The following is a 21,751-nucleotide window of genomic DNA, read 5'->3' as shown; positions in this document are numbered from 1 at the left end:
ATGGAGGTGATTAATGCAATCCCAGTTGCAACTACAGAGGATCAAAATCCAATCAATGACCCTTCACTTCTTTCTCTTTTATTTCTCTTTCTCTGTACTGGTCAGTCATAAAAGCTTTCTTCACCTACCCCACGATGTGTAATGTGTAGTTTACACGTGCAAATCCATCTGAGCCATTGGTTTCTGAAATCAACAAAAGCAGCACATCAGAAAAATCCAACGGTTCACAAGCACCTACTAGAACTTTCTCCTCTTCTCCCCATTATATCTACCTTGCTCCTCTCGGCTGAAATACTCGCTGGGGCTCGTGGTCTGCTCGTGTCACTAGGGTTAACATATTCTATTTCTTCTCCAGTTCCAAGGTTCGTTAGCCGGAATCTTTCTCGAAAAATTGCATGAATCCTTGACTCTGTTCATGATACACATTTTAACTGATTGGTCTTTATCTTGCATAATTCCCTGTTCATGCGTTTTAAGTGACTGATTTCTCATTTTTGTTCAGGATCGTAAGCCATGGGAAAATCTTACCCAACCGTCAGCGCCGATTACCAAAAGGCCATTGAGAAGGCAAAGAAGAAGCTTAGAGGTTTCATCGCCGAGAAGAGATGCGCTCCTCTGATGCTCCGTTTGGCGTAGGTTTTCTCTTTTTTAGTTAGATCAACATTACGCTGCACTCTGACTTTGTATATTATGGTTTTGATTCGTTTTGGTGCGTTTTGTGTGTAGATGGCACTCTGCTGGTACCTTCGATGTTAGCACCAAGACCGGTGGCCCCTTCGGAACCATCAAGCACCCTGCTGAACTCGCTCACGGTGCCAACAACGGTCTTGATATTGCTGTCAGACTTTTGGAGCCAATCAAAGCGGAGTTTCCTATCTTGAGCTACGCAGATTTCTACCAGGTGAGAAAATATTTTTATTTTAGATCTGGGAAGTGTTTTTTATTTCTGGAGATTGTGCGTGTAATGATACTTTTCTGTAAAACGCAGTTGGCTGGCGTTGTCGCAGTTGAGATCACTGGTGGACCCGAAGTTCCTTTTCACCCGGGCAGAGAGGTATAATATTGCATGTCTAATTGTTTTTATACCTGCTTATTATTGATATAATGTAACACTCTTATTTGGTAAAATGATATGATTTTTTTTTGTTTTTTTTTTTTATGGTTGTGTAAATATTAGTAGTGCTAGATCATGGATTCAGTGTGTAATTTTTGTCAGTTTCATTGAATATCAGTTTATTTCTACTGTGTTCACGCATTTAACTGCTTACTATTTGATGGAGATTAAGCTGTTAATCTTTTATTACTATTTGATGGAGATTAAGCTGTTCGTCTTTCATTGGATTAAACCTTTGACAGTGCACACTTCAGACATATGATCTATTTTCACTGCACTTAATTTGTTTTCTTGAATTACTACAATTACATGCTTGTTTGACTGATTTATGGATTTAGCTATTCAAACTATGATTAAGGTTCCAGTGTCTGAAATGTTTTTTCATATATTTTGTTTTATTAGTAATGCTCATAATTTATGGCACCAAATTTTGCTTTGATAATTTCTCAATTCTTTTTAAATGGTTATTTTTGATACTATTTTTGTCCTCTGAACTTTTGTTTTTCTGAATTACCATGAAATAATTTTTGTTTCTGAATTACTATGAAATTTGTTTATCTTGAAATGGTATTACTCTGCAAGTAATTTTTATGATCGATTAGTGTTTAATGGTACTATTTTCTTTCTGAGTAGGACAAGCCAGAACCACCTCCAGAGGGTCGCTTGCCTGATGCAACCAAGGGTCAGTACTCTGTCTCGGTGATTGTCAACAAAATCTCTCGTTCATAGGGTTTGTGTAATTACCGTTGGGTCCTTGATTGTTGCAGGGTCTGATCACCTTAGGGATGTGTTCGGCAAGGCTATGGGGCTTAGTGATCAGGATATTGTTGCTCTATCTGGTGGTCACACCATTGTATGTTCTGTGATTTTGTGCTCTTCTTTTGAGTTTTAACAGAGGCACATTGAAAATGACATTGAACGTACTTTAAATTGTATCCTTGCTGGTGCAATTCTAACAGAAGTATTTTTCAGGGAGCGGCACACAAGGAGCGATCAGGATTTGAGGGTCCCTGGACCTCAAATCCTCTTATTTTTGACAACTCATACTTTAAGTGAGTACTTTTATGTTTTTCACATTTCCTTCTCTCTCCGTTTTAAAATTCTTACCTAACTCTTTTATTGATGTCCAAAAATGTTTTAGGGAGTTGTTGAGTGGTGAAAAGGAAGGTCTCCTTCAGCTGCCTTCTGACAAGGCACTTTTGTCAGATCCCGTATTCCGCCCTCTTGTTGAAAAATATGCAGCTGTGTGTATATTTCACAATCATCCTAACACTGGAGATAAAATTGATTGATCAAGTGTATGTATCTAATCTCGGTTTTCTGATGATTTCAGGACGAAGATGCATTTTTTGCTGATTACGCAGTTGCTCACCAAAAGCTTTCCGAGCTTGGGTAAGTCTTGGTATTCAGTGTTCTTATTTAAAACCTCTTTGTCTAACTTGAGTTGTTAAGTTCATGTGTTATCAATTGGATTCTTATGTGTATGAAATTTACCTCAGGTTTGCTGAAGCCTAATCAACATATAGGCAGTTGGAGATCTAGAAAACAAAAGAAGTGGTTTTAAATTTCGATGTGAGGATGTGTTTTGTCCCCCCTTTATTTTTCACCATTGGCAAGTTGGATTGTTTTTTCCTTTGTTGTGGTTGATCCTTTTGTTAAATAACATTGCTAAGAGTTAATGGTTGAACTCATTGGGACCTCACGTCATTCTTACGCGCCTACTGGTAATTTGTTGTTGGTATTCTTATTATGTAGCCTTTTTACGTTGTTAGAATTAGACCATTCTTGGTTTTCATATAGCCAATGCGAATTTTGTTAAGTAGTTATATCTTTATTATGTGGTCTTTTTTTGTTTTTGCTAATATTCAAAACCGAAATAGTAATTGTTGTTTAGCTAAACCGATTAAATTGTAGAAGTTTGTAAGTCCCAACCTATCTCACCTTGTTGAAGTATACCTAAAAGCAACTGAGTGATGAAAATATTTGGACTGGCTTTAAAATAAGCTTATTTGATTTTTTGACTCAGGAAAACTTTTCTCCATATTAAGATTGTATGCTTTTTAAATCTGAAAAATACCATGCTTCTTTGTTGTAAGTGAAAATCAAAGTTTTATTCAATTACTTTGTATAGCTTTGTTACTCTTTTGTATAAATTATTTAACTGAACACTTTTGCACGCAATTTATATAAAAGGATAGATTAAAGTTATATAAAAAATGTGGACATGTATAAAAATATACATATTACTATTTAGTTCGTAAGTTAGACTAGGTTGGTCCAACATTCGTATGAAATTAACTAAGGTTCTCGTGTCATTATAATTAAATAAGAATTCAGATATTCTTGATTTTAATCCCATGTCTACACAACACTATTTGTTTCATATTTGCTTTAGTATTTAGGATTTTATCTTGATAAATAAATAATATTGAGTATCTTATTGTTGGTCCTGGTTTAAACATTTTAAATAATGTGTCATGGAATTAGTAGTCGTATTGTGTCACAACAGTGACTTAAAAAATGAAATAATGGATTATAAAAAAAGTATTATAATTAGTTAAACTATTTTTGAAACATTGACAAAATTATTTGGTCTTATAAGGTAGTTTTTTCAAATAATAACAAACTAACATGAGCAAAATAGAAGTTGCAATAAATGTTATATAAATAGTATAGACTGCTTGTGCGCCACGAATAGACTTATTGCTTCTTACACCGGGGCAAATTTCTTCTTACAGTCTGTCTCATTTGGAATTTACTTCCGGAGTCAAATAAATAATTATGGAAATTCTTTTTGGAAAGAAATCACTCCTCACTCTAGGACAAAATTTTTTTGGGAGCTTCTGTACCTCTAAAAAGACACATTTACCCTTAGAATAAAATAAAAAATTCATATACAAAAAGTAATTAAATGTTATTAAATGTTACCGTATTATATTTGATCAACTAAATTTAATTCACGTAATATATTTTCGTTTCATCATATATTTTTGTTTTATTTTCTGTTGACCTTTAATTCTCCTGGTGATCCTCTTGCTTTGTTCACTATGGTGTTTTTATATTCGTGATTGTGCATGTTGTGATTTGTTATTTTAATTCTGTGGTAATTTTCTGATTAACGGTTGTTTGTGGTATCTTTGGAGTACATTTGTGAGTTTTGTGGTATAGGTAATTTAATCAAAAATTCTCTTATGTAATGTTAATACGAGTTTCAAAAATTGTTGAATTTTTAACCGACTTTTAATATCTAGTTAAGAGTTCGTTGGTTTTCGAAAATCGATTAAAGATTCAGCGAATTTCGAAAATCGTTGAACTCTTAATTGGTTTTCGAAATTTGACAAACTCTAAAATTGGTTAAAAGTTTAATGATTTTTGAAAAAGGTTAAAACCTTGACCGTCCATGAAAGGTGACAAACTCTTAGTCGGATTTCAAAGTCAGTTAAGAGTTCAAAGATTTTCGAAATTCGTCGAACTCTTAACCAATTTTCAAAATCCAATTAAGAACTTGTTGACTTTTGAAAGCCGGTTAAGAGATTAATGTTTTATTTCTGTCATTAATTTTTTTTATTTAATTTTGATTATGTTAGAATTTTATTATTATTAGTATTCAGCTGGGTGTTTGAGTGACAAACATGTTTATGATATAGGTGGCTAATATTTTAAGATGAACAATTATTCATTTAAGTTGATGGAGTCACAAATAAATTCCAACTTCGTGTCTAAATTTTCTCTTTTCATCAATGAAGTGATAAATGGTGGTTATACCAATAATTTTACAAACGATAAAATATTTTCCTTACGTGATGAGTTAATTGAATGAGTTTGAGGGATTACGTTTGATCTTGAATTTGTTGTGGTTATTATAAGATCTAACACCTCAATTGGTGAATCCGGAAGAAAAACGTTCGTGTTGTTAAGTTGTGAAAATGAATGAGAAATATAAGTACAAACTTGATGATTAACTGAGTGTATCAAACACACAAGAAAATGTGAGTGTCCCTTTAAGTTGAGGGAAAAACCTTATTTTAATGGAGAGTGTTGTATGTTAAAGGTAATACGTGGATATCACAACCATAAGTTGGCTGAGACTTTAGTTGTCACCTTTTTGCTGACATGTTAAATCTTACTGAACAATCATTATTTATCGACATGACTAACAGTTAAGTAAAGCCTTCAAATATTCTACTCACTCTTAGAGAACATAATGATTGTAATGTGACAACAATAAAGAAAATATATAACGCAAGATATACATACAAGCGGTCGTTGAGAGGGTCGGGGAATGAAATGCGGTAGCTGATGATGATGTTGGATTGCGATAAATATATCCAATGGAGTATATGTGTCGACTAATTCAAGGTGGTAAGTGATATCTTCTGTACACATTTTGATGCAATGCACTTGTTGAATGATTTAATATTGTGTTCTTGATGGGATACCACATACAAGACAAACAAATATTGGCTCCCCATACTTGAGATAATTGGCGTCACATCTATAGGGTTGACCTTCTTAGCCACCTTTGCATTGTTATAAAGTGAATCCAAAAATAATTTCACTTGGCATGATTCAGGGGTTTATTTATGACATCCGAGGACGATTTACATATGATTGTTACTTATAAAGACCTTGCTCCGATGAATACCATTGCAAATGTATTCCCTCAGTCTTATTAGATGATATGATGAATGCATTTAATAAACCTAAAAAAAACTCCAAGCACATACATTCAAAATTCAAAAGATAAAACATCAGGAAAAACATACATTCAAAATTTTAAAAAACAAATAATACCTAATTTCAAAATTCGTCGAAGGCTTAAACGAATTTCAAAATTTGGAGGAGGCTTAACTGACTTTTGAAATTTGTTTAAGAATTTGCTAACTTTAAAAAGTTTGCGAAACCTTAACCATATTTCGAATGCCAATTCATTTTCGTTTTCAATCAACCACGAACCATGAATATACAAATCTCCTATTCTCTAGGCATTTACTATGTTGAATTCAAATCAATATTAAACATCTTAATCGCAAAACGAAATTTAAAACTAATGCTTACTGATTTGTGTAGTAAGGACGAAGGGGGGTGGACAAGTAGTGAGGAAGAAGAATGATGGATGTCTAAACCTTCCTAAATCCGCCAATGCACTAAACTATGGAAGGAGTGGAGGAAAAAAAACAAGGTGAAGGAGGAGAGGTAAACCAATGAGATGCAACAATGCAAGGAACGGGGGAGGAAAGGGCAAGAAGTAACGATGCAAGGAGTGGGTGTAATGGTTAGAGCAACAAAATCAAATTTAAAAACATGCAAAGAGACAAGTAAAAAAAATCATTTTGGTCAAAAGAATATTTACATGGTTAAATGAGTTTTTACTTTTGTTAGAATGTTATATTTGAAATATTTTCAAAAGTTGGAGGTGCACGAAGAAAGTTGTGAAGTACAAGAATATGTTAACATTTTTTGGGTGGGATGAGGCAAAAATTTGATAGGGTGTAGGAAGCTACAACCATAGAATTAGAATCATAAGACAGGGCAAAGCTCAATTCAAAAACTTTCACTACATGGCTTTTATTTGCAATAAATACGAGGGTGAATGACAATTATCGTAGTAATTAAGTAAAAATGTCTTTTATATCTTTTAAATTAGTATAGATAGAAACTATTATAGATACAATAATGTTAAAGACTTATCTATATTTTACGTTTGAAATTTATTTAACATGAAAAGAGTTTTTGTATATCTTTTAAATTAGTAAATATTATGAGTATTTAAAAGAAAAATACAAAAGAGATAGACTCAAGTCCATTATATTTAAAATTAATACATATCTTTTGAGGTGTAAGGTCGAGGTCAATGTCCAATATCTAGGTAACACTTTAAAAGATCCAAATGCTATCTTCACTCTAAGTTCTTTGTAGGTGTTCGTTCAATACCATTCAAAGGACACCTGTAGAAGATGCATTAATGTTAAAATCAAAGTCGGTGGTTTGACAATTCATATATATTAATGTCACAATAAATGCAACCACGTACTAACCTATATTATAGATTTCAGAGTGAGTATTTGATTAGTAACAACCTAATTGTTGTCCAATTGATGGTAGTTACCCTTTACCTTAATTTTCTCAACATTAGAATTAATCTCTCCATCGATTGACTATTTGGTCACATTCTACGGCTATCCGGTTACAAGAATAGTTTGTTGACGTGTTTGACTAAAGGTTGACTATCCAGTCTGACTGAACAATCATACAATAAACATAATATTGTAAGTAAGAGCCATATGTAACACATTCCCAAGTTATGCATATAATGATATAAATTTTATGTACTAAGTTTATTATAAATATAATTAATTATAAGTCTTCATAAAGAATTGATGAAAAATATACTAATTGATCACTTGAGTTAACAAACTCAGTTTTAATGTCTTTAAATATGATTTTTTTTTTCAAATAAAATGTTAATCAATTTCAATGTGTTTGGTCTTTTTGTTAAAGACAATATTAGAGTTAATATGAAAAACGATTTAATTATCACATAAATTTCTTCTAATTAACATTTTCAAATTATTATTTTATAAGAAATTGTTTAAGTCAAATAAATTCATAAGTGTCAAACACCATAATTCTATATTCTCTTTCTCCACTAGATCTTGTTATAGCACAGCACTTTTTTCTTACTTTTCTAAAAGATAAAATTATCAAATAAATAGTAGTTTTTTAAAAATAATTGCAATAATGTAGAGAATCTGAGAAGAAGAAAAAACCACTAAAAGACTCTTAATTTGAAAAATATTAAATTACACAAAAAACTTTCTAAAAATTTCTCAAATTACTTTGATATCCCAATTTTTTTCAAAATCCTTCACAAAGAAGTCATTTAAGAAAAAGTAATTTAACTTATTAATTTTTTTGAAGGTCTGAACTTGCTTAAGTGTTTTTCATCATACTAAATACTATTCAAGTCATTTTCTTATGTTTTCTTTAGGATATAGTCAATTTATACTTTTAACACGTGAATTGTTCCGCGGAATTTTGTTATTTAACCATAAAAGTTCATAAAATGCTGTACCTTATTTATTTAAACCGAGATTAGTGTTAATTTAAATATTATGCCGAGGGCCCAGAAGTATAGAAGGCGATTTGGGGAAGATTCTTCATTGATGTAGATTGAAAAGGTTGACACATAATAACTTCAGTTATTATTCAATCACTGCTTGAGGAATAAAATCAAATAGTGTTTTTTAATCACAAATAATTGATAACTACGATTAAACTCCAAATATATGAACTATAATTTCTAATTATGGACAAAAATTTAAATTTAGATTTTAAGTATAGGTACGCGTCACGGTTTTAAAAAGACTGTTAAATGGATAATATACGGATTTAAATAAAAAGATACAAATAATGTAAAATAAATTCACACTACCATTCGATAAATTTTAATTTTGGAATTTTATCCTTCCATTAAATTAAAGACACGAATACATTATGTAAAAAATTAAGTCCAACATTTGAATTATATAAGTATTTTCATAATTAATAATTATAAAAATATTCTGATTTAAAATTTAGTAATTTGAACCAATGTATTTAAATGATTTAAATTTAGGTTATGTTCATATTTGCAAAGAGGAATTTCTCTTGAAGTTTACACATGAAATTTCTTAAATACTGAAAACAACCTCTTCACAGAAGTTGTATACTGAAAAATTAATTTTGTGTTTTGAGTTCATTAATTCTTAAACTTTCAGTAATAATACATCTTTGGGTTAAATATGTTTTTAGTCCCTAAACTATTGACCGTTTCTGGTTTTCGTCCCTCTTCCAAAGTAAGGTACAATTTAGTCCTCAATCTTTAAAAAACGTTCGTTTTAGTCGAAAAAACGAACGTTTTGAGGACTAAAACGAGGACTAAAAACAAAATTTTGAGGACTAAAACGAACGTTTTTCTAAAGAATGAGGACCAAATTGTACCTTACTTTCGAAGAGGGACGAAAACCAAAAACGGCCAATAGTTTAGGGACTAAAAACATATTTAACCCTACATCTTTTTTTGGGGTAAACTTAACCATAAAACAATATAATAAGATGTATTATCTAATAATTCAACTTTAAAATATTTCAATAGAATATAAAAAATAATGAACTTAGTCGAGACAAAGCAGTGGACTTTTTGGCATTGTCACTGGCACAGCTTTGTCTAATGTAGTTGTTAGAGATAGATTAGCAAATAATGGAATTGTTTATTATCCTAATCAATTATTTGCGCAATAGTAAAAAATAATTTAACGAAAGTATTTATCTTAAGTGAATGAAAGGGTCCAAAAAGCCCAAACAAGAGAATCAAATAATTTTATTGGTTATACATTAAATATATGGAAATAGGCACAAGTCAAAATTTGTACAAAATAATTACACGCTTCTGACTCAATTATTCAGTTTCTTCAGGCTAAGGATAACATTTGATATTTATTTATTGTTATAGATTTATTTATTTATGTAAATCTATAATATAAAATCCACGAGGTGGCTTTGACGAACATACAATACTAATCACGTAATAATACAAGAGGAAAGAAAGGTTGATGGCTGTTGAAATAATTGAACAAAACGGTGGCCGTAGATGAGAGGCGGCTGAAATCAGAGCCGTCCGATTAGTCCCAAACGCGTCGCACGTGTGCGTGTGTGGTTCGTTCTGTTAGTTTTCTTCTCATGGCGCGTTTTCGCCCCGTCTTCCTGGCACCTGCTCCGAAAGAGTGTGAAGACTCAACGTGCTTACCAGGCCGAGTTGACCGAGCGAAAGTAGTTACACGTACGCACGCACGCACACACTGACTCGGTGACTCACTCGTTCGTTGATACTATTTAAGTTAAAACCGCTCCACTCGCCTCTTCCACTCTCTATCTTCATCCCTTTCTTCTTTGACGGTTTCTAGAAAGAGAAAGTTTGTTAGAGGGAGAAAGCGCGGTGGTGCGGTTCGCGAGTGAGAAGAGAGAGAAAACGCTCTTCTCTGAACGGTTTCTAGAGAGGGAAAGTTTCATTGAGGGAGAAAGTGATGGCCGGAGGTAATCCGAATGGCGTAGCTGATTTTCCGGCGGTTTCGACGCACGGCGGACAGTTCATTCAGTATAACATATTCGGCAACCTCTTCGAGGTTACGACGAAGTACCGTCCTCCAATCATGCCTATTGGACGCGGCGCTTACGGAATCGTTTGGTACTGCTTCGTTTTCTTCGAGTTATTGTGGTTTTGGAAATGCGATTGGTTTAATTGAGAGATTGTGTGGTTCTCTGATTATATGAATCCGATTCGGTTGTGATTGAATGTTGGCTAGTGCATGAGTGTTTGGTTTTGTTGTTTTTTTATTTTTATTTTATTAATGTTTTTGTGAGATTATGAAATCTGAATAGTCCGTTGATGTGATTTTTGAAGCTCGCTGTTGAATACGGAGACGAATGAGCTGGTGGCTGTTAAGAAAATAGCGAACGCTTTCGATAATCACATGGACGCTAAGCGAACGCTCCGTGAGATTAAGCTTCTTAAACATTTGGATCATGAAAATGTGAGTGATCTCTCCTTTGTTTGACTTACAGATATATCGTATCATCGAATGGTACAAATGTAATACATGCTTGGTTTTGGTTGGCGAAATTATTTTCTTAAACTGTTTTTATTGTGACACGTATTTAACTGAAATTTTCACTTTATAATCAATTAAAAATGAATAAATGGAGTATGGACTCAGAATTATCCTGATTTATAGTTACAAATTAACGTGATAAATTTATTTCCCTTATATTTATCATAACATCCTATCAGTCGTGTTTTTTGAGTAGTTGACATTTTTCGTACAAAATAGCAGTACATAGAAATTCAACCCATTAAAATTATGCTAATCACAACTTGATATGATAAAATTGTTAATTTTACAGTCAGTATCTTCAAAATTATATCATTAGTTGACATTTTTATACAGTAGTGAAGAAATTAAAACCTAAATTCTTTTGAGATTTTGTATAACTTATTTACGAAAACTTGTAGAAGCATTAAATGCCAGTAAAATACAAGCGAGTGGCGACTCGTTTGTTGGGATTTAGCAGGGTCAAGTCCCGAGATTGAGCATGACTTCCTAATTTGGGGAACACATGATAACATGGAACTGGGATTTGGTTATAAACGTTTGCTATTAATAACATTGAATTTAATTTATCTTATGAAACAAGTTGGTTGTGTTGGTACACCTTTAAGGTTTCACTATAGTGAAAATCATAAAAAATGTGGATTAATAGAATGTAAAAGCAGTGTCTAATTTGTTGTGATTAATATGTCTGTTTGGATATCAGGTAATTGGTTTGAGAGATGTTATTCCTCCACCATTGCGTAGAGAGTTTAATGATGTCTACATAGCGATGGAACTCATGGATACTGATCTTCATCATATCATTCGCTCTAATCAAAGTCTTTCGGAGGAGCACTGCCAAGTGAGTGCTCTCAAGCTGTTGTTTTTTAATTTCTATGTATCATGATTACTATGTTTTCAAATTGGAACCTTTTGTTTTTCTGATGATTGGATGCTCTTGTACTTGCAGTACTTTTTGTATCAGATTCTCCGTGGGCTAAAGTATATACATTCTGCAAACATAATCCACAGAGATTTAAAACCGAGCAACCTGTTGTTGAATTCTAATTGCGACTTGAAGATTATTGACTTTGGTCTTGCCCGACCAACTATGGAAAGTGACTTCATGACAGAATACGTAGTCACAAGATGGTATAGGGCTCCCGAATTATTGTTGAACTCCTCAGATTACACCTCTGCGATAGATGTGTGGTCTGTTGGTTGCATCTTCATGGAGCTTATGAATAAAAAACCTCTCTTTCCAGGCAAAGACCATGTGCATCAGATGCGCCTATTGACAGAGGTGAGATTGAAAAAACAAGAAAAGACAATGACCTAAAAAATTGCATAAAATGCTTGCCGTAGGCTCTCTTGAAATTCGAGGATGACATGTTTCAAATTATTTAATACCATGGATAATATAGTCAGTAGTTCAATTTTAAAAATTAATTTTATTTCCATGCTTACGCTTCTTGTCTTATCCACAGCTTCTTGGCACCCCAACTGATGCTGACCTTGGGTTAGTAAAAAATGAAGACGCAAGAAGATATATTAGACAGCTTCCTCAATATCCTCGCCAACCTTTAGCTCAGGTCTTCCCCCATGTTCATCCCGCAGCCATTGATCTTGTTGATAAAATGTTGACAATTGATCCCACCAAAAGAATTACAGGTACCTTTCCCATTCCTGTCATATTTTTTTTTATTTATAATTTTGTATCTGGATGAAGCTACATGTAGGTTCATTTTGAACATTGATGATATATGCAAACCTACATATTGAATGAAAATGGGCAATTTTTTTTATATATTTCTGTTTAAATATTGGCAGTTGAAGAAGCGCTAGCCCATCCATACCTTGAAAAACTGCATGATGTAGCTGATGAACCAATCTGCATGGAGCCATTCTCTTTTGAGTTTGAGCAACAACCATTGGATGAAGAGCAAATAAAAGAGATGATATACAGGGAAGCATTAGCACTCAATCCTGAGCATGCTTAAAGCAGAAAGACTCAATCAAGGACTTGTAAGTTGTATCTTTAGAAGGAAAAATAAAAAAAAATCTTCATTTTTTAATCACTAAGTTCGCTCCTTACAAGCAGGAAAGTATCAAGTATTTCAATCTTGTTCCCAGCCAAGCTCCTTAGGTATTTTATTCAATCAGTGTGACTAGTTAGGTGCAACTACGTCTTGGTGAGTGCCCTTTTGTTGTAAAGTGCCATGCAACGATATTAGGCTCCACAATTTTTTTTTTAACCCTGATGGGTTATTTATTATTTTATTTTCTTTTGGGCTTGGGTTACTCATCATGTATCCTGCCTAAGTTATTTGCATTGTAACTTCTTGTATCTTAGTTTTATCTATTTTCTGCTATATTATATGTATAGTGGATTTGAATTCAGTGAGCAAACCCTTAAGAGTAGTTCCTGTAATGGTTCAGAAAATTGAATGAACGAAACTTGGTCTGACTTTTCTAATTTTTAAGTTTAACGTGTGTCTTGAGTATGATATATATAGATTTACATTAACATGTTTCTGTGACAATGAGTCTCCTTACAATATTATGTCTACATTTATTCCACTTTTTTTATATAACTACTTGATCTATAACATCAGGCTAGTAAAAAGATGGGGTTAATTATAGTTTTCCAGACATCTAGCCGAGTTTAAGTCAACAATAAAGGTATGCAAGTAATCAGATTCAGGATATGACTTAACCTCTATTCAGAACCTCATCTTTTATGGATAAGATATAAGCTTTTTCATGCTTGTTTGAATAACCTTTCCTATCAATGAAAAAGTATCATGCAAAAGAAGGTGAAAATGAATGCAAAAAAAGTGGAGATTAATTACCCTCATAATATATAGCTCGTGGAAAAATCAAAAAGTTCTTTGTAATAAGTAGAAGAAAAAATATCATTTACAATTCGAGAACAATCTGAATCAGGATACTATTTACTATTTATTTATCGGGCATCTTCAGACTATGGCATGATTCTGGTAACCGGCAATTCTATATGCGTAGCAGAAAAATTGGTTAGTAATTTACTAAGGACTGAATCTCAGTTTTGTCATTATGAACTGGAAGGCTGGATATTGTGTTTGGTACAATCAAAGGGTCCAATTGATTGATTCTTACGTCTCACCTGCAAAAACCAAAATAAAAATAAAAATATACAAGAAATTAATGTTACACACAATAATGTCAAAATACAAACATATATAGAGATAAAAAGAGATTCATGACATAAGAGAAACTGATTGGTAAACGGGTTTGAACCCCAAAGTTGTAAAAATGGGGTGCATATATGTTTCTTGAATATTTTCTAGGTAAGAAAATTACTCCACTTGGTACATAATAATATCATGAGTTCTTTTCTCTACATTTGATTTTCCACTTTTACCAACAATTATTTAAATTTTGTTAATTAAAAAAATCGTTTTAATATTATATATTTAAAAAGTTGAGTCCAATTCAAAAATAGCAATCATTTGACTGTAACTGATAGGGTTTCCTGCAATATCATACTCACGGTTTGATTTCCAGATGTTTCGCGAGGATTTTTCTCATCTTTACAAACTGAGCTCGGAGCATGAAACTCGAGCAGCTTTAGTATAATTTCTCGAAAGATATTAAAACTTGATATTTTATAAATAATGTCCAAAATTTTTAAATTATCCGAATTCTAATGTGCAAAATAGTAGCAGGAGTTCCAACACCAAGTGCTCTTAATTCTCACGCACATTACTTCTTTTTAAGCGATAAAAAAAGTTAAATATTCTCCAAATTTTCTGAAACTACAAAGGCATGATAAGTTCTTTTTTATTCGTGTTGTTTCAAGTGACCTCGTCCTATCAACATTGTGTTATCTTTCCATAAATATTTATGAATCTTGATAGGGTCCCCTTTATTTAAAACTGTAAAAATAGAGACTGAATTATACACAATTCAGTTAGAGAATTCATAGGTATGTGAGTTTACTTTATCATCCGATTAAAAAAATGTAAATTGTCATGCTAGATCTCTAGGTTTAAAACTTGAATCAGGTTTAGAGGGCGAAGTATGAACCTACCGGGGACCAAGGACCAGGTTCGTGCTGAGGCTTCTCAGTGGGAGAATTTTGTACAGCACCGCCTTTCATCGTTAAGATCTCCTGTCAACACCAGGTGTAAATTGAATCTAACATTGCAAAGAACATACTTTATATAATGCCGTGATGCTAATTGAAAATAGAAAAACAACACTACGTGACATGAAAAATCGCGCCATGCGAAAAGCTATTAATCAGTCATAAAATCTGTCACCTCTCCGGCGGCTTCAATTGCAGCTAACCATTCTTCAGAAAATGGAGCAGCATTTGGCGGAGGCTTCAATGTAGGAACTTCCCGCTTGCTTTGAGTTGCGGATTCCTGCCTGCCATTCAAAATATTAATTTGCATCACTCAACTTGTCAAGTATCAAGACCGTATCTCAGAAGTAGAAACGAAGGAATTTCCAAACTGATTATCAAATATTATCAAGAACTAAGAAACTTACAAATGAATTATTTTGTTGCTGTCTTCTGCATAATTAATGTCACCTTTTGATTGGTGCTCCATGTCGGTATTAGGAGACTCGTCTTTCTCAAAAATATTAGTTCCAGCTTCTTCTGAAAAAGTTGTAGAGTTCAACAAACTAATTTCACAGACCTGCTGGACTCTCTTGTTGGAGGCAAGATTATCCGAAGCCGGTAAGCTTGAACTTTCACTTGAACGATGCTCTTCAGGTTTCCAAGCAACTTCATCTGTAAAGGAGTCTTTGCTCTCTTCTATAAACGAATTGCATTCAGAAGATACAACGTTGTCTTTGAGTTGAACTTCAACTGCTGGCAATATGTCTGAAGAACCTTTCTTTGCACCATTCGTTTGCAAATGCTCTCGCCTCTCATCCGCATAAAGATATCTATCTTCGTTTTCAGGCATGGCCTGAATATGGTCATTGGAAGCCTTGTACTCACCTGTACGGACATCACATCCTTTTAATGCATTTTCAGACAAATTTGTTTTCTTGGTTTCTTCAGAAGAAGCTGTATTTGTGGACAGCCAATTACCATCCAAGGGTAACTGTATGTCATCAACATTCTGGAAATCTACACCAACAATAGCACAAGGCCCTTGAAAATCAGGATCTTGAGAATTTTCATTTACATTGTCACTGGCGGCCAATGGAAACTTACCATAAGAAACAGCAAGACATTGTTTACTGTTGCAGTTGTATAACACTGGGTTTTCAGTAAGTGACTGCACTTGTGTGGTCAAATGTGATTCCTCAATTTCTCTGTTAGTCTGATTAAATTCGTCGACAAACTGACCCAATAGTGAATGCTGTATATGGTCAGAAGGTTTTTCTGCTCCACTGCCCATAGAATCTTTGGTGTTTGAAATGAAATCTTCACATACTTCAGAAAATTGATTGTGATCAACCACGTCATCATGATTTGGTTCCAAACCCTTGTACTCACAAAGCATTTCTTCAGCTTTAGAATATGTACTCGTGCTAGTTTGTTGATCAATGTTTCCCGTCACATCACCGTGAACATGATGCTGAATAGAAGCATCCCTAGAAGAACCATCATCTCGAAGCTGCAACTCAAAAATGGTACTGCAGTTATTAGTTGATACATGAATCTAAATCTTCTTTCACCATTGGAAATAGTTGGGCTATAAAGTGGAGATTTTCTCCATCATTCTCACTGAAAGGTCAGCTTTCCACAAAAACATTGCTTACCTCAGTATCACAAGCAACAGTTTCCCGCCTATCTCCACGGGGGGGATTTTGATTCAACTTCTAAATGCACAAAAAAAAGACCATAATTCAACAAAGAAAACCAAAAAATCATTATTATAAAAGGATCAACGTTTAAAGCCCAAAAAAAAAGCATCGTAAGAATTGAAAGCAGAAAAACAACCACCAAAGTGGCATGAAACACCACCATATGCAAAAAACTATCATTAAGAACATGCACGTGCAGTCGATAAATCTATAAGTCACCTGTTCAGCGGAATCGATTGCAGTAAACCATTCATCAGAAAATGGAGCAGCATTTGTTGGAAGATTCCCTGTAAGAACTTCCTGCTTGCTTTTAGCAGCAGATTCATGTCTGTCATTCAAACGATGTTAGGTGTAGAAATGAAAGGGTTGTCAAAGCGTAATTGACCAAATAATATCAGAATAAACTAAGATACTCACAAGTGAATTATTTTTCTGTTGTCTTCTGCAAAGTAAATGCCACCTTTGGACTGATATAGCATGTCAGTATCGGAAAATTCATCTAGGTTGAAGGTTAGATGATCTGAAGCTGGTAAATTTGAACTTTCACTTAAAGAACAACGCTCCTCAGGTTTCCAGGCAACTACATCTGCAAAAGAATCTTTGTTCACTGCTGAAGAAGAAATGCGTTCAGAAGATATAATGTTGTCATTGACTTGAACTTCAACTAAAGGCAATATGTCCGAAGAACATTCTTTTGAATCATCCATATCAAGATTTCCCTCATTGTTTTCAGACACATGCTGCATGTTGTCACTGACTTGAACTTCAACTAAAGGCAACGTGTCAGAAGAACCTTTAGCATATTCCACTTGCAAATCGTCCATATAAAGATTTCTTTCACTGTTTTCATACATGGCCTGAATATTTTCATCGTGTTGAACTTCAACTCGAGGCAATGTCTCAGAAGAACCTTCTTTTGCATCGTCCATGTCAAGCTTTTCATCATTGTTTCCAGAAATAGCCTGAATGTTGTCAATGAGTTGAACTTCAACTAAAGGCAATATGTCAGAAGAACATTCTTCTGAATCATCCATATCATGATTTCCATCACTATTTTCAGACACATCCACAATGTTGTCATTGACTCGAACTTCAACTAAAGGCAACATGTCAGAAGAATCTTTTTTTGCATCATTCATAAAAAGATTTCTTTCATTGTTCTCAGACATGGCCTGAATGTTGTCATCCAGTTGAACTTCAACTAGAGGCAATATATCAGAAGAACCTTCTTTTGCATTGTCCATGTCAAGAATTTCATCATTGTTTTCAGAAATAGCCTGAATGTTGTCACTGAGTTGAACTTCAACTAAAGGCAATATGACAGAAGAACATTCTTTTGAATCATCCATATCAACGTTTCCATCACTGTTTTCAGACATATCCTGAATGTTGTCATTGACTTTAACTTTAACTGAAAGAAACATGTCAGAAGAACCTTCTTTTGCATTTTCCGTTTGCAAATCATCCATATCAAGATTTCTTCCATTGTTTTCAGTCATGGCCTGAATGTTGTCATCGAGTTGAACTTCAACTAGAGGCAATATATCAGAAGAACCGTCTTTGACATCATCCATATCAAGATTTCCATCTTTGTTTTCAGACATTTTCTGAATGTTGTCACTGAGTTGAACTTCAACTAAAGGCAATATGACAGAAGAACATTCTTTTGAATCATCCATATCAATGTTTCCATCACTGTTTTCAGACATATCATGAATGTTGTCATTGACTTGAACTTCAACTGAAAGAAACATGTCAGAAGAACCTTCTTTTGCATTATCCGTTTGCAAATCATCCATATCAAGATTTCTTCCATTGTTTTCAGTAATGGCCTGAATGTTGTCATCGAGTTGAACTTCAACTAGAGGCAATATATCAGAAGAACCGTCTTTGACATCATCCATATCAAGATCTCCATCTTTGTTTTCAGACATTTTCTGAATGTTGCCATTGAGTTGAAATTCATCTAAAGGCAACATGTTAGAATAACCTTCTTTTGCATCATCGATTGGCAAATCATCCATACAAATATTTCCATCTTTGTTTTCAGGCATAGCCTGACTATGATTATTGGAAGCACTGTTTTCACTTGTATACATATCACATAATGCACCCTCAAATAAAATTGTTCTCTCTATTTTTGGTTCACTTGCAGCAGCACATTTGATTTCTGGTGCAGACTTCTGACAACTATTTACATGAGATTCACTTTCTCTTGTTGACATGATTTCCCCCACCCTAACAGCACTTGTAGTCTTAAGTTGTTCCCCCTGGAACTGTTGATTAACTGCCTCTAAATTACTTTCGGTCGTTTCACTACAATTGACTGAGAGATTCCATTTCAACAAATGTTTTTGAGCATCTCCTCCACTTTTAACAAGATCAGCAGCACCACCATGATGGTGCATCGATAGTCGTTGCTGCAATACAGATTGATACCCTTTTAACGAAACATCAGGCTGACCAGTTTCTTTCTCCAATTGCACTTGAGCGTGACTCTCTGAAAGAAGCTTTTTTTCATGTCTAGGAAATACCGCATCCTCCACGCTAGAAGCATTATTACTGCTACATAGTTCTCCGTGTTCCTCGTATGTTACGTTGACATTACCAAGAATGTTTTCAACATTTTCTTGCTTGCTTATTTTTTCAGAGCCCACAGAATTATCTTTCGCTTCTACACAAGTCATCTGCTTATCATCCACTTGCATGCTCAATTCTGACTTTTCATCTAAAAGGCTTAACTCCTCAGTGCAATTCTTCCCTTTGACAATTTCAGACCTCATCGCAGGTGCATGTTTGAGTCTTGCCTCATTAACAGAATTTGTTTCTAAATTCTGTAATTTAAGAATGTTACTCTTAGCAGGCTTGCAAGGTTTAGAAGTTTTCTGTAATTGGCTATGTGAACTGGGAGCTTTTGCCTGCAAATAAGTAATAAACATGAATATGAAATCGTCACATGAGCATTATATTACTCATGATACATGTACTTAAATAAAATAAAAGAACCAAATAAAATCACACACTATAGAAAAGAATCCCAGTGAGGGAGATGGCATCCGCAGGCCTGATAATTTTGTTGTTTGAAGTTGTGTCTCTTGCTTTTTCTCACTAACGTCAGATGGGCCTCGTGAGAGACTAGTTTCTGACACCTTATTTGCTTCAGTTCCTGACTGAATCTTTCTGGCTGGTGGATGTGTTTCAACTGAGTTATTCTTTGCAGTCAAAAAGTTTCAAGAGACGAATCATGAGACTACTAGTTAAGTAAAAGGAATTGAAAACTTGATAAATGTTATAAAATCACAGCCTCCAGAAGTTTAAAGTTCCTACCAAGTGTTTCCCAACTGGCGTGGCTAGTGTTCTGGTAACCGAACCTTTATCAGCATGAACAACCTTAGGGTTACTTGGGATGGTTTTAGGATTTTTTGACAAGGCTTTTACTCCAGCGTGCTTCAGAGGATTAGTGGCTGTAGAACAGAAACAAAATTAACTAAATATTACCGCTAAATTCATGTCATGTAAAAGTTAGAAAAGCTCATTGAGATCACAAACCTCAATCAAAAATAAATTTATTAGATGATCTATTTTCACATTGTATTATGCAACAGTTGTATCTCTTCTATTTAGTCTTGTCAAAGTTCATAAGATAAAAAGGAAGAAACAAAAGCGAGTTGAACAGTATACCAGGAGGTGCATTCTGATTTCTCTTGGAGAAACCTGAGGTCAAGATTCGACTCCTAGCAGTTGTTGTACTGGCAGAAACATCCAATTTAGGACCAGGTGTCCTGGCGACTTTCACTTCTTTACTCGGCGCTTTCACTGTGCTAGGTCTTTTTAATTTGCAAAGGGGTCAAGGTAAACACTTCCATAATTCGACAGAGAAAGAAAGAAAAAACAACTCAATTCCATAGCAGAGACACTCCACTTAATATCTATCCTAAACAAGAAATGACAAGGATATGAGGACGAAGCTACTGGCAGCCGTGGAGGACAAGCATTGCGTTTAGGTCTGTTGCCAACGGAGTCATTGACAGTAATTATTTTCCTCTTGGCCTAACCAACAAGTAAACAAAGTAACGAGTGACATAAATCAGAAGAGTTCAATTATACACTATCATCTTTCGCGCAAAGAGTATAAAGACTGACCGATGAAACCGGGGCAGTAGAAGCTTTGGCTAATGCAGCAGGCTTTGGAGAAAACCGAGCACCAATCTTTCTATCTTCAAAAGGAAGAGCATCGGATGAATGCATAAACAAATTTTCTTCAATCTCCTGCAAATTTAACGATGTACCTACGTACTCTTCTTCGTGGATCACTTCCAAATCCAACCCTGACTTAGAAGAGGCAGTGCCACTAATCATAGAAAGCTCCTCCGAATTCAAAACACCTGAAAAGTAAGATTCAGAACAAATCAACCAATTAATTAATTAATTAATTAATCAATCAATCAAATAATAGAACAATTAGAGTGATCGGTTTTCATTGTTAATTAACGGATAATGGAGAGAAGATAGTGCCTTCTTCAGTAAAGAAAGCTCGATTCCACGCCAAGCTCTTGCGCAAATTGTAACCGCCTCCTTTCTTCTTCTTCTTCATTTGATGAGGCTCCAAGCTAAGCTTCTGCAGTTTGTTCCAATCCGCGTTCTCTTTGTTCGCACTGTCACTAACGGAGGAATTTCGATTTTCAGAATCCGCAACTCCGTTTTCTGCAGGTGCATTGCGTAAATCAGTATTAAATCAACAATTATTCATAAAAAAAATCATCCAGAAATGGAAAACAAAAAGAGAGAATTCCATAGCAAAAAATACTAACCGGTTTGAAGAGGAATCGATCTGATAGGTATGAGAGGGGAGCAAGAGAAGACATCTGCGGTGGCCGGTGCTGAATCATCGAAGAGCAACGAATCGTCTTCGTCTAGAAGCGGAATGTTAGAAACGGAATCCATGATAATACGATATTATCACTCCTTTTCTGTTAGTTGTAGCTTTGTGTTTCCATGAATTGGTAATTGGATTTGGAATGAATAGATTACTGTGTCTGCTTCTGCAAATTCGTTCGGAATTTCAAACTACAGTGAGCGGGAGTGTTACAACGGTAGGGTGGGTAGTAATAAATATAATTGGGCCCACATGGGTTTGGTTTGGTCAATTACTTTCTGAAACTCAATATTTACTTCCTACACTCCTCATCTTTTAAAA

At 34.3% G+C, this 21,751-nt stretch overlaps 3 protein-coding genes across 7 annotated transcripts; 2 read left to right on the top strand and 1 right to left on the bottom strand.

Moving 5' to 3' along the window:
* Nucleotides 1-207: 207 nt before the first annotated feature.
* Nucleotides 208-2,821, top strand: LOC124838303 (L-ascorbate peroxidase, cytosolic). Of its 2 annotated transcripts, XM_047313871.2 has the most exons (10): nucleotides 208-362; nucleotides 503-632; nucleotides 727-901; nucleotides 989-1,054; nucleotides 1,748-1,796; nucleotides 1,882-1,967; nucleotides 2,087-2,166; nucleotides 2,256-2,358; nucleotides 2,448-2,506; nucleotides 2,614-2,821. In XM_047313871.2, exons 2-10 carry the CDS (start codon nucleotides 514-516, stop codon nucleotides 2,627-2,629), a joined length of 753 nt encoding a protein of 250 aa, XP_047169827.1. In that variant the 5' UTR covers nucleotides 208-362; nucleotides 503-513; the 3' UTR covers nucleotides 2,630-2,821. The 2 variants fall into 2 exon arrangements, with proteins under 2 accessions (XP_047169827.1, XP_087964879.1); XM_088108753.1 differs by lacking the exon at nucleotides 2,614-2,821 and having other exon boundaries at nucleotides 2,448-2,510.
* Nucleotides 2,822-9,680: 6,859 nt separating this feature from the next.
* Nucleotides 9,681-13,226, top strand: MPK3 (mitogen-activated protein kinase 3). Of its 2 annotated transcripts, XM_088108752.1 has the most exons (7): nucleotides 9,681-10,340; nucleotides 10,557-10,686; nucleotides 11,468-11,605; nucleotides 11,714-12,046; nucleotides 12,231-12,414; nucleotides 12,574-12,768; nucleotides 12,845-13,226. In XM_088108752.1, the coding sequence occupies exons 1-6, from the start codon at nucleotides 10,180-10,182 to the stop codon at nucleotides 12,741-12,743; spliced, it is 1,116 nt and encodes a 371-aa protein (XP_087964878.1). In that variant the 5' UTR covers nucleotides 9,681-10,179; the 3' UTR covers nucleotides 12,744-12,768; nucleotides 12,845-13,226. The 2 variants fall into 2 exon arrangements, with proteins under 2 accessions (XP_087964878.1, XP_047169830.1); XM_047313874.2 differs by having other exon boundaries at nucleotides 9,683-10,340; nucleotides 12,574-13,226.
* Nucleotides 13,227-13,581: 355 nt separating this feature from the next.
* On the bottom strand, nucleotides 13,582-21,642 carry LOC124838304 (uncharacterized). 3 transcript variants are annotated; one of them, XM_088108750.1, is made up of 15 exons: nucleotides 21,366-21,642; nucleotides 21,070-21,258; nucleotides 20,698-20,939; nucleotides 20,513-20,604; nucleotides 20,236-20,390; nucleotides 19,882-20,018; nucleotides 19,578-19,766; nucleotides 16,972-19,472; nucleotides 16,774-16,882; nucleotides 16,510-16,569; nucleotides 15,959-16,364; nucleotides 15,280-15,871; nucleotides 15,048-15,156; nucleotides 14,816-14,896; nucleotides 13,582-13,888 (listed from the first exon to the last, which is right to left on the bottom strand). In XM_088108750.1, exons 1-15 carry the CDS (start codon nucleotides 21,496-21,498, stop codon nucleotides 13,817-13,819), a joined length of 5,067 nt encoding a protein of 1,688 aa, XP_087964876.1. In that variant the 5' UTR covers nucleotides 21,499-21,642; the 3' UTR covers nucleotides 13,582-13,816. The 3 variants fall into 3 exon arrangements, with proteins under 3 accessions (XP_087964876.1, XP_087964877.1, XP_087964875.1); XM_088108751.1 differs by having other exon boundaries at nucleotides 15,280-15,739; XM_088108749.1 differs by having other exon boundaries at nucleotides 15,280-16,364.
* Between the last annotated feature and the right edge of the window lie 109 nt (nucleotides 21,643-21,751).

The sequence above is a fragment of the Vigna umbellata genome, chromosome 3 (genome assembly GCF_029865625.1).
Source record: "Vigna umbellata cultivar VRB3 chromosome 3, Vumbellata_1.0, whole genome shotgun sequence".
Taxonomy (NCBI): Eukaryota; Viridiplantae; Streptophyta; class Magnoliopsida; order Fabales; family Fabaceae; genus Vigna; species Vigna umbellata.
Note: the sequence above shows the minus strand (reverse complement) of the source record. Positions and strands in the feature narration are given on the sequence as shown.

Excerpts from the sequence above, each read along its gene's own strand:
- LOC124838303 (XM_047313871.2), top strand. The coding sequence starts at position 514 with ATGGGAAAATCTTACCCAACCGTCAGCGCCGATTACCAAAAGGCCATT. Across the intron at positions 633-726 it reads CCTCTGATGCTCCGTTTGGC|ATGGCACTCTGCTGGTACCT; the intron begins GTAGGTTTTCTC and ends TTTTGTGTGTAG. Across the intron at positions 2,359-2,447 it reads TTGTTGAAAAATATGCAGCT|GACGAAGATGCATTTTTTGC; the intron begins GTGTGTATATTT and ends TGATGATTTCAG.
- MPK3 (XM_088108752.1), top strand. The coding sequence starts at position 10,180 with ATGGCCGGAGGTAATCCGAATGGCGTAGCTGATTTTCCGGCGGTTTCG. Across the intron at positions 10,687-11,467 it reads AACATTTGGATCATGAAAAT|GTAATTGGTTTGAGAGATGT; the intron begins GTGAGTGATCTC and ends TTTGGATATCAG. Across the intron at positions 12,047-12,230 it reads AGATGCGCCTATTGACAGAG|CTTCTTGGCACCCCAACTGA; the intron begins GTGAGATTGAAA and ends TCTTATCCACAG.
- LOC124838304 (XM_088108749.1), bottom strand. The coding sequence starts at position 21,498 with ATGGATTCCGTTTCTAACATTCCGCTTCTAGACGAAGACGATTCGTTG. Across the intron at positions 21,259-21,365 it reads ATCGATTCCTCTTCAAACCG|AAAACGGAGTTGCGGATTCT; the intron begins GTTAGTATTTTT and ends ATGCACCTGCAG. Across the intron at positions 16,570-16,773 it reads CAATCGATTCCGCTGAACAG|AAGTTGAATCAAAATCCCCC; the intron begins GTGACTTATAGA and ends TTGTGCATTTAG.